Genomic DNA, 12065 nt, shown 5'->3' with positions numbered 1-12065 from the left:
AAAAATGTTTTTTTTTCTTTTTAATTCATTCATCATAATACCAGGTCATCTATTTTTTCCTCAGTGCAGCTATCAGTACTGCACTTAAAGTTCACCAGTAAAAAATGCTTGTCTGTTACCCTGCAAATCTGGATTAAAAAAAAAACAAGGGTGGGGGAAGGGTTGTGAATATTAGCAGCAAATTGAGGAATAAATTGCATTTGCTGATCTCTACAAAATTTTCCGAGAAGCTTCAAAGATTCACTCAGAGAGTTCACTGTTTGTAATGCTTTAGAATTTGCCACAGAAATTAAATTTGAGTACTTTGACTTGTAGAACCTGTATTTTGTTGCCCTCACTAGCAGACACATTTTTCTTTAGCTACCACCAGGAGTTTCTCTGCTCAGTGCCTCCACAACAGCACTGCAGAATGACACATTCCTGTGTACATGATACCCCCTTCTTCATCTCCAGGGCAGCCCTACCAAATTTATGTAAATCCATACTGATTTACTTACCTGGCCACTATTTCTAAGCTAGGCTGGGAAATGTGCCAGTTTAGTGAGTCTCTGAATTTATATTTCACATATTCTGATGATAAGGCAGCAATTACTGTTGCTAATACCTCACTATTCAAACAAGGATTTATTTTAAAGTAGAGTGACTCAGTCACAGCATCAGGCTCATTTCAAACTCAGGCTGACACCACTGCATAAACAAAATATGCCTGATCTTTCAAAGGTTTCTTTGGAATTCGAATAACAAACAAACCAAACTAAATCAATCTAAAAATCGGTAGAATAACTGTTCCCTTATATCAGATTTTTTTACTTCCCATCCTTTAGGAAACAATGCTTTTGAAAGCCATAAAATGAGGGCTATTCATCACTGAAATGTCATGTCATCACTTTTTCAAAAGCCTCCCACAGAAAGACAGACAATGTAAGATGTCAGAGTAAAGTCTTTGCTTAATCCAATTAGCATTTAAATATTTTGATCAATAAAATATGACAATTAGACTGGGCTAGAAGCCAACTCCCTGAGAGCCACGCCTTTTGTCACACATAGTCTTACTTGCACTGTTGTGTTACAGAACAGTAGTAAACATATCAGAACAGTAAACATCCATGACACAATTTGGAAGCTGTATCAACTTAAAATCTTTACCTTCTATGGCAGCAAAAGAAGCAACCAAAAATCAACAGCAAGTAATGATTTCCTGGAGACTGGGCTGGTTATGATATATTTAAGATGCATGTGACCATTAGCCAGTAGAAAATGGCATATGGGAGCTCTATGTGTTTGCATGTGACCTGAAACAGTTAACAATCCTGATATTGAATCATCAGCACCGTGATGACACAGAAAACAAACCCTCCTCAACATTTGTTTTCCCAATGGCACTTGGCAGATGAGCACACAACAAGTGCATTTGCTGGAAGTGCTGATGCCTAATGAGTCACTAACACTGCTAAGTTCAGTTTGCATCTTCTAGTGCAAAGAGAAAGGAAGGAGTAGTTTTGAGAAGCTTTCTACTAGATAGCCAGTCTGAAAATGGCTGCCTAATTAGTTAGTTATTTGGTCATTGAATTACCAGTGCCTAAAAAATCTACTTGCTCTTTATCACAAAAGGCATCAAGGCAAAAAATCAAATGTCAGTAGTGCTTTCCTGAACCATGTAACAAAGTAACCTTTTACTAGCAATACCCACATGGAGAATACTTCACCCATCTCTTTCTTCAGTTGCTTGGCAAGATTTCAGATTCTTCCAGGTTCCTTGAACACAGCTTTTTCTGTTGCCCTTAAGTGCAAGAAGTAAGCACTCCCTGTCAACAGAGCACTTGCATTTTCTGCATTAGCCAGACATGATAAGCACACATTCTGCAAAGTCAACTATGGCCCCTCCCATAAAAGTTGATAAAAAACCAGTTCCTGACGAAATTTCAGATGACAACTTCATCCATAAAAGCACACATCTGGGAGGAAGACAGGCAGTACAAAACCAACTGGTCTTCATATGAGGAACAGCTATAAATCCAACAAGAAGAAAAACAAAAAACACATGGGTCTGTTACTTGTAAGAGCTGCCATGAGGCTTTCTCATACTGTCCAACCAGTTCTGATGACTGGGAGAGCAAAAATACTTTAGCTTAATAGCAAACCTCAACTGTGAAGCAGCAATGTTTTCATTCTCCCATGATATTCAGGGAGAGTTTTCCTGTCACCTCTATTCCCTTTTGCACCTGGCCACATTTATTTTCTAAACCAGTGATCAAGTGAGAAACTCATAAGCAAAGGAGGTATGTTCATGATCCCATGTGCTCATTGAATAGACAGTTTTATTAAACAACTGGTAGGTCAGTGCCAAAAACCACTCCTGGATTCTTCAACAGCTAAAGCAAATGACAGAAAAAGGCACATCTTTAGGCCATATATACTTACATGAAATCAGCAGATTTCAAGCCCAGTTCCAATCCAAGAAAAGCAGTGATTTGTCAAGGGGAATTCTAAAGAGTTTGGTAGCTCCAGAATTTTGTTCACAGCACAGAGGCCCTATCATAAACTAAATTTTGTCATTATAGATGCAAAGAGCTTGTCTTTGGCTATCATCTTTCAATGAATAATCAATCTCTCATGCTGGGGAACCTTGTGTGTCTAGGAAACTTACAGCTTTCTATTAGGAAAATAAAGCGAAATGGTTCACTGCACCACTTTGAACAGCTGTGTTTCAACTTTTGCATGTAGCTTTAATGACCACTGATAATACAAAGGCACCAGCCATTCTTGCCCAGGACTGTGGGGAGAATGGCAGAGAGTCACAGCCAGAGCATCTCTGAGTGGAGCAGAGCTGGAAGATTTGTCCAATCTGAGGCACTGCAGAGAGATGGGCTGATGATAGGAGTGATGCCAGAACAAGCAGGTGCAACAGACATACAGACATAATATTTGAAACCTGCACACCTCTTACTTTGCCAAAAAAAAAAAAAAAAAAAAAAAAAAAAAAAAAGAAAAAAAAAACAAGGAGGAATATTTTGGTGCAAGTCCGGGCCATTTTCAAGAAAAACTGAATGCAAAGTGGACAGTGATGTCCTTGTACAAGACAAAGTCTTTCTGGTTATTATTCTGCTGATGAAGGAAGTGGCAAAATCCACCACCACATTTCTACATGAAAACAATTAAAACAGACTTAATGCTTTGGAACAGTATTGCCAAATGATAATTCTTGGATGGTCCTTTCTCCAGCTTCTGCAGCAGGAAGAGGAGGGTTAAAAAAATAAAACAACATGGGAATGAATGGGAGAATACCCTGACACAACAAGGACCCTTCAACAGCTCCTGTTTAATTTTCAGCTGATTGGCTTCTCCAGTCACAGTGACATTATGCAGCTAATCTGTTCTCACTCTGCACCAAAAGGCAGAGTACTTGCATTGCTTACACTCAGCTCAGTAATAGTTCTGGCCAATGAGCACACAAAGGAACAGCAATGACAGTATATACTAAGAATTCAGCAGTACCAAGGAAAATTCTAATCCTACTAAATTTGGCAGCACAAATCTCTTATGTAACCTGTGATTTAGAGGACAGGCTGATCATCTGGGAATATTACTGTGTTCTTCTCAGTACATTAAACAAAATTGGCAATTTTTCATTACAAATTTTGTTTTTCACTGCATACTGTCTCAAGAAAGACATCCCATGCTTACAAAACATTTTTAGCATCAACAATATGCTTTTATATATGACAATTCAATTATACAGAGGGTGTATATAAGTTTAGTAGCTACCCTTAAGTGCTTCTCTGCCAAGGCTGCCTTGAACTGTGGTACATCTCTGAGGCTCAGGAGATGGATGGCTTGAGATCTACATTTAAAGCAGTGAGACTTCAAAATAATGCTCGGAAAATGAGCTTTCCTGAAAGTTGAGTGTTATATCAGCAAAATTTACAGATCTCTGGAAGTGATACTCTCATGAAGCTGAGGAGCTTTGAGAGCTACAGATGAAAGATCCTGAGTGTGTAAAAAAAACACTAAAAAACAGAAGAGTTTGTATGCACGATTAAAAAAATCCCATCAAATCAAAACCTGTCCTTTTACAACAAAAACAGATTCTAACATGCAAAAGCAGCTGTCCAGTAATAAAACAAATGTAAAAAAGCTCAATTCACAAAAAAAAATATGAACCAAGCATCACATTATTTAAATTCCTGTTGTTCTTCAATCTTCAATACTTCCTTCAAAAGGAGGAATTCATTCAATGCCAATATTTATGGAGTGCAATAAACATTCAATTCATTCAAGAATTATGATGCCATGCTTTTGAAATAGAGATACTGGCCAGTTTTAGGAAGAGAAGTTTTATTCACAGAATAGCAAAAATCAATCCTATAGCACATATCCATTAAGGGTGAAGAGTTCAGGGATTATTGGAGAACCTGCCACCTGAAATTGTCACACACACTGCTGACAAGTTTGCTGTGAAACTTGAAGCCAATGACAGACATTTTCTTCTCAACCATATAAAGGATGCGTCATATACACTAATATGGGAATTCCTTGATGTGTTTGGAAACAAGTGGCCAACACCAAGCTATCACCAGCTAGCTAATCCATGTATCTCCATGCAGTTGTTACAGTAGGAGAAGCTTTTGCAATAAAAAGCAGCAGCATTCCTCTCTTTGGGGAGGCCCAGCTCATTCCACTATCCTGACAAAGCTTCTCAGCAAACATAAAATGCCAAAAATAACTACCTCTTCAGCAACTGCAAGGCAGGAAGGCAACAGCAGAGGATAACTGTAACCCAGTGTTCTTCATTTTGCCCTACAGTAGGAACAGCAACTTTTTCAGTTTCCATTAGTCATGTAGTTTCCTCTGTAATCATATGAGAACAAAAAGGAACCCAAAACAGAATCTGTTGATAGGGAAATTCTCATTGGTAGTTTTTCTGTTACAGTTGAAAGACAGTTGCAGAAGCATGAAATTGCCAAGAGGAGGATGCAGGGGAGTAAACACTTTAATAGGTCTAGTAAAAACTTCACCATGCATTAAGAATTAATAATTCTTCGCCCTAAATTAAGAATGAATTAAAAATTAACCATGAATTAAGAATGAATAATTTTCTTAAAATACATGCAGAGGAATAATTATGCTCCATAACAGGAATTGCTTTAATATGTAGAAACTAAGCAAAAGACAAAAGAATTGCAGAGCCACAGCCAGCCTCTCATGCTCAGAGACTGACTCCTTGTATCAAACTAGAGCTGGAAAGCAGGCAGCCTGCTTTGATCTTTTAAATTTGACATGTATATAAGCAATTACACTACAGAACTCAAACCCAGTATTTAAAAGACAGACTACCTTAGAATATTATGAGACTGAGATATTTAGAAATTGATGCTCATTATTTTATTGCCTTGGGCCACCTGATACCATATGTAAAGTCTCCTTGGGGGCTAACAAGGGAAGAGCTGATCAGTCCTGAAGCCTGTGCTGGTGTTGGATGGGGGGCAGTTCGTTTTCCTCAGTGTTAGTGGGTTACTGGGGCTGTGTTCTGCATTTGTGCTGAACACAGGGTTGATAATACAGAGATGTTTTTGTTATTGCTGAGCAGGCTTACACAGAGCCAAGGCCTTTTCTGCCTTCTGCACTGCCACAATGGGAATGAAGCTGGGGCTGCCCAGGAGGCTGGGAGGAGACACAGCCAGGACAGGTGACCCCAACTGACCAAAGGGACATTCCAGACCATATGACACCATGCTCAGTGGATAAAGTGGGAGGAAGAGGGGCAAGGGGGTTATTCTGAGTGATCAGTTTGTCTTCCCAAGAAACCATAATGGGTGATGGAGCCCTGCTCTCCTGAAGATGGCTGAACACCTGACTGCCCATGGGAAGTAGTGAATTAATTCTCTCTTTTGTTTTCCCTATTAAACTGTCTTTATCCCACATTTTCAGGCTTTTACCCTTCCAATTCTCTCCTCAATCCTGATGGTGGGAGAGTGAGGGAGCAGCAGTGGGGCTTGGTTGCTGGTAGGGCAACACACCAGATTTCACTAGCTTAACAATTTGTGATTTAACCAACCATATTGTAGGCAGAAACAAAATACAACAGGACAATTGCATTAAAATCTGAAGAGCAAGGTCACAATACTTTGGGATTAGAATAATTATAAATACTTACAGACATACAACTAAATGAAGATACTTTAATGAGTTGATGCAAGTTCATATTTTATACATCTACAAAACATGACCATGAGACAAGCAGAAGACTTGTGATTGGGAAAAAAAAAGTCTTCATCTCAAAGATCTCTGTTCTGATGGCAATCTAATTTCAACCCATCCACTTGCTTCTTCTCCTTCCCTTTGAGCTCTAACAGTTGCTGAAAGCCATTACCTTTAAATACCAGTCAATATTAGTGCTAAAACAACAATAATCAAATACTATGTACATTTTAGGCAAGCAGGCTGTCTTTACCTCTCATTCCAAGTACTATAATCCAGAAAGTAATATTCACAAATCATTTTAGAGAAAAGTTACTGTACAAAGACACAGAAGGTAAAGTTCATAAAAAGACTAGTCAGTACATTTAGACAGATGTTTGCTTGTAGTTCTTCGTATCCAAGACCTTCTTGCCACACATTGAGCAGATGCCTATAAGCACACAAAAAGTGTGTCAATGATTTTAAAATTATTAAAATCTTTACTCAAAAACACAGTTACTATGTTTTTGTAAGCATTTTTCTCAAGAAATTGTTCAAATGAGCTCTTAGTAACAATCTATCTGTTCTCAGACATGTTCTCAATAGATACTACAAACTTAGAAGTAATATTGTAACTTCTAATACAAATTAATATGCGCAGCCTGTGTGTAATCCTTCCTCTGAAGAAAATAAACTCTATTTTGAGAGCATTATCATTCACAATACTGCTGGAAGCCTCTATAATTTGCTGGAATGCCTGAAGAGAGCCAGGAAAGGCTCACTTCTGACCAAAAGGTAGAAATGGTGTACTGCTAATCATTTTAAGTCCTGTACACAAACGAGGCCTGAGATGGGCAGACAGCAGCACGACTAAGAAAACACAGTCACCAACAAACTGACTGCTAAATGGGACACTCACAGGTGGAGTGCTTTGGAGAACTGTGGAAGTTCAGAACATGTTTTCATAGAATTAAGGTATTTATAGAGCAGAAGTGAAAAACAATGAACACCAAGAATACTTGAGAGTTGAAGTGCTGAACACTGATGTCCCAAAGTACTTGTCCTAAACTCTAAGAGTGTCAAGTCAAAAGACCAGAGTACCAAAATGTACACAAGTTGGGCAGCAGGGTGGGTTGTCTCAATCTTTCCCTCTCCTTTCAAAGCAGAAAGGTGCTAAATCTTTTATCTGGTAGGACCACACCTCAATTTACACAAACATTCACCTACAGACAAAAAATGGATCTACTGCTGCTTTCTCCAAATTGTGTCATATACTGACATCATGACTGGACATGTTTCTAGCAGTCCATTAGGAAGAGAACAGCAGAGAACATGGCACATGATTTACTCTGAAGAACAAAATGCAGCCCACTAAATACTGACTTCAGGTTTAAACTGAGATTAATTAACTTGAGATTGCCTCCCAATTTCAGAGATATGCAAAAGCTGAAGCACTGAGCTGTATGACTGCATTTGCTTCAAGAAGTATGCCCTAATGACATCTTTGATGGTCAGAGCTAGAACCTCAATTAAAAAAGTTCCTAATTTTATGAAGATAACAGGTTCAGCCTGGAAAGATACACAAAGAAATATCAAATCCTGAAGCCCACCCAAACCAGACAAATTTTAGAATGAGTACAAGGTTCTACAGTATGGGATTCAGGCAGCTGTCTGGGGAGGACTCAGCAGGCAACATTCCTACAGCAGGCTGCTAAACCACTGACACAGTGACACAGCATATATTTATTGAACAATTAATTTCATAAACAAAGCTGGTGAGCTGTAGCTCTGCACCTAAAAATCAGTTCACCTCATGCTATAAGAACTCTTTAGCATTAAATAATGTAACTGACTTCATGATGCTTTTTTCCATCCAGAATTTTAGATTTAGTTATTACAAAAATGGGAGAGGAGAGAAGGGACCAGAAAAGAGACTGCAACAAGCAACTGAGTTTTAGAAGACCAGGGGTTTTTTTGGGATTTTGAGGAAAATCAAACTTGTTAGATGACAGTTCTCTAAGCAATTGCCAAGATTAAATTTCCAAATGTACTGCTTCAGACACCAGAAACATTCTAAAAAAGCATAATCACAGAATAACAACGGTTTAAAAGAATCTCCTTCAGTCTCTTGTCACGCCCCACTCAAAACAGCCAACTTGGATAAGAAAGAACAGTCCTGGCTCAGGACTGTTCAAGCCATTCTCTGAATATCTGCAGTAAAGATTCCACAATCTCTGATGGCTCCTGCTACCAGAGTATTTGATCACTCCCAGACTCAAAAATTGCTTTCCTTGTATATAATTAGAATTTTCCACATTCTAACCTGTGTACTTTATTTCTTATTCTATTACTGTGTACCTAAGAGTCCGACTCCATGTTCCCTGTGCCTGCCTATCAGTAGCTGAAGATAGCAATTAAATCTCATCTTAATAAATAAATACATATTTAAGTGTTGTACTTCTCCTCATAAATACAAATTTAAGTGTTGTACCTCCTCTCTTGTCCCAAGCCAAGCTGTGGTATTTTGGCACTCAGTGAAACTCACCTTTTTTATAGGCACATCCTTGACAATAGTGGGACCCTGGCTGGTGGACAGAACTCTTACAAATCCGACATATTGCAAATTTGTTCTTTCCATAAGGATCAAACCTGGGAAAAAGGAAAAATATTTTATTTATGCATCCTGAAATGAAGTCTTTTTTCTGCCTCATCCTAAAAAGTCTAAGCTAGAGGGTGCAGTCAGAAACTCCAGCAAAAACTGTAATTTAGAAAAGGGACATACAATAATTATTTCTAACAGGCTACACAAAGTATGCAGAAAAGCTCCCACTTTCCCTATTAAGAGACATTTCTTCCATCACAGACAACAACTTCATGAAAGCAGAACTAGAAATGTTTATTTTTATTAAGATACTACATGACTTTGAACTTAAAACACCTTCCTTGGCCCCTTGCAAACAGAAAGTCCTGCAGACATGAAGGAAATGCTCAAGAGATTATCCTGGCAATCTTAGCACAGAAAATAAGTATTCTCATCTTCTCTCATACAACAGCACCAAATTCCAGCAATTCCAGTGAGAACTGCAATAAAATACTCTATGGCTGAGCAGAAATCACCCATGAAATATGTATGGATGTATTTTTACCAACAAATCAAATACCATAATCCCTGCAATTTTACTTTATGAAGTGTACTTTGGACAAGTTTGGAGTGGTTGCCCAGCTATGCAGGAAACAGACCTCAGTTAGTTTGCTAACTGATGTTTTTAGCCAAAATCAGTGTTAAGTACTAACCTTGCCTTCTTTGAGGTCAATGCCTTGTTTTCATTTAATTTACGACCACCGCTTTCTACAAAAAAAAAAACAAAACCAAAATCAATTATCCCCTTCCAAGAATACTTTAAAAATCTTAATTTACAACTTTTACACATATGCAAATAAAGTCACAAAGAGAGATAAAATACTAAGCACAGCATTAGGGGAACAGAACATTTTATGCCCCATTTAAATACTCTATGTATTGCCCTCCCATGCAAGAAGGAAAAAAACAGAGAACAAAACCAGACAAATTCAATATGAAAGAGTTCTGGGCAAATAAATTCCCAGTGCATTAAATCAGCATGGGAGGGAAAGTACATGACTTAATATTTAACTTGATTAGTAATATTAAGTTTTGGTCTTAAGACGGTAACATAGCTCAGGTGCCCAGGTGGCTTTCTAATACCTCAAAAGCAAGCTGCTAAACCTTGCTGAGGTTACCTGTAGTGTTTCTTGCACCATCTTTCCATGTATCAGGAGTGATCACCGTTCCAAGCTTCTTCTCACCTACATAAGGAAACATTACAAAGGAAAAAACTCAGAAGCACAAGAGTCAATTAGGTGGGAAAAGCCCTCTGAATCCATGGAGTCCAACCTGTGACCTATCACCACCATGTAATTGGACCTTGGCACCGAGTGCCATGTCCAGTCTTTCCTGAAGCACCGTCAGGGACGGTGACTCCAGCACCTTCCTGGGCAGCCCATTCCCATGTCTCATCTCCATGACTTGGAAGAAATTCTTCTCAATGTCCAATCTAAACATCCCCTGGCCCAGTTCAACACAATGTCACCTTGTCCTGTGGCTTGCTGCCGGGCAGAAGAGGCCGATCCCCATCCGGCTACAATCTCCTTTCAGGGAGTTGAAGAGGGTCATAACGCCATCCCTGAGCCTCCAACACTCCAAACTAAACAACCCCAACAGCCTCGGCCGCTCCTCATCAAACCTTGTTCTCCCAACCCTTCACCAGCACTGCTGCCCTTCTATGGGCCCGCTCCATAGAAGTGTCCTTTTTGTAGTGAGGGGCCCAGAACTGAACACAGCACTGGAGATGCAGCCCCACCAGTGCCGAGTACCCTGGGGCCATCCCTTCCCCGGCCCTGCCGCTCACGCTATTGCTGATACAGGACAGAATCATTTAACCTATGCACACTAATACGCTCCAGATGGAGAACAACAGCTCACACAGGGAAGAGCGACAGCTCACACAGGGCCCTGCCGGCAAGCGCCACCCGCGGCCTGCCCTGAGCAGCCGGGGACCTTCCTGGAGCCCATTCCCATGTCTCATCTCCATGCCTAGGAAGAAATTCTTCTCAATGTCCAATCTAAACGTCCCATGGCCCAGTTCAACACAATGTCCTCTTGTCCTGTGGCTTGTTGCCCGGCAGAAGAGGCTAATCCCCATCTGGCTACAACCTCCTTTCAGGGTGTTGAAGAGGGTCATAAGGCCATCCCTGAGCCTCCATTTCTCCAGACTAAACAACCCCAACACTCTCGGCCTCTCCTCATCAAATTTTATGCTCCAGATCCTTCACCAGCACTGCTGCCCTTCTATGGACCCGCTCCGCCACCTCAGTGTCCTCTTTGTAGTGAGAACTGAACACAGCACTGGAGATGCGGTCTCACTACTGCTGAGTACAGTGGGGCAATCCCTTCCCCAGTCCTGCTGCTCACGCTATTGCTGATACAGGACAGAATCATTTAACCTATGCACATTAATACGCTCACAGGCGGAGAACGGAGAACGACAGCTCACACAGGGCCCTGCCGGCAAGCGCCACCCGCGGCCCGCCCTGAGCAGCCGGGGACCTTCCTGGAGCCCATTCCCATGTCTCATCTCCATGCCTAGGAAGAAATTCTTCTCAATGTCCAATCTAAACGTCCCCTGGCCCAGTTCAACACAATGTCCTCTTGTCCTGTGGCTTGTTGCCCGGCAGAAGAGACCGATCCCCATCCGGCTACAATCTCCTTTCAGGGAGTTTAAGAGGGTCATAAGGCCATCCCTGAGCCTCCATTTCTCCAGACTAAACAACCCCAACACCCCCGGCTGCTCCTCATCAAACCTTGTTCTCCAGGCCCTTCACCAGCACTGCTGCTCTTCTATGGACCTGCTCTACCACCTCAGTGTCCTTTTTATATTGAGGGGCCCAGAACTGAACACAGCACTGGAGATGCAGCCCTACCAGTGCCGAGTACAGCGGGACAATCCCTTCCCCGGTCCTGCCGCTCACGCTATTGCTGATACAGGACAAAACCATTTAAACTATGCACATTAATACACTCCACATATGGAGAACAACAGCTCACATAGGGAAGAACGACAGCTCACACAGGGCCCTGCCGGCAACCGCCACCCGCGGCCCGCCCTGAGCAGCCGGGGACCCGCGGCGGCTGCTCCGCTCAGGGCAGCCCTGGATCCCCGCGGGCAGGGCAGGGCCCGCTGGGTCGGGCAGAGCCGCCCGTAGCCCCCCGTACCCCCGTACTCACACTTGTCGCACACCATGGCGGCCCCTCCACAGCCGCCGCCGCTTCCGGCACCGCCCCGGAAGCGCCTCCGGCCGGGCCCCGCCGC

General features: G+C 41.4%; 1 protein-coding gene across 1 annotated transcript; it reads right to left on the bottom strand.

Annotated features, from left to right (window-relative positions):
- Positions 1-4318: 4318 nt before the first annotated feature.
- CRIPT (CXXC repeat containing interactor of PDZ3 domain) lies at positions 4319-12050 on the bottom strand. Its single transcript, XM_058801287.1, has 5 exons — positions 11981-12050; positions 9937-10002; positions 9472-9526; positions 8723-8826; positions 4319-6628 (listed from the first exon to the last, which is right to left on the bottom strand). The coding sequence occupies exons 1-5, from the start codon at positions 11994-11996 to the stop codon at positions 6564-6566; spliced, it is 306 nt and encodes a 101-aa protein (XP_058657270.1). The 5' UTR covers positions 11997-12050; the 3' UTR covers positions 4319-6563.
- Between the last annotated feature and the right edge of the window lie 15 nt (positions 12051-12065).

This window comes from Ammospiza caudacuta, chromosome 3 (assembly GCF_027887145.1).
Source record: "Ammospiza caudacuta isolate bAmmCau1 chromosome 3, bAmmCau1.pri, whole genome shotgun sequence".
Lineage (NCBI taxonomy): Eukaryota > Metazoa > Chordata > Aves > Passeriformes > Passerellidae > Ammospiza > Ammospiza caudacuta.
The sequence above is the reverse complement of the archived record's forward strand: the minus strand, read 5'-3'. Positions and strand labels throughout refer to the sequence as shown.

Excerpts from the sequence above, each read along its gene's own strand:
- CRIPT (XM_058801287.1), bottom strand. Across the intron at positions 8,827-9,471 it reads TTGACCTCAAAGAAGGCAAG|GTTTGATCCTTATGGAAAGA; the intron begins GTTAGTACTTAA and ends CCTTTTTCCCAG. Across the intron at positions 6,629-8,722 it reads AGGATGTGCCTATAAAAAAG|GCATCTGCTCAATGTGTGGC; the intron begins GTGAGTTTCACT and ends GTGTGCTTATAG.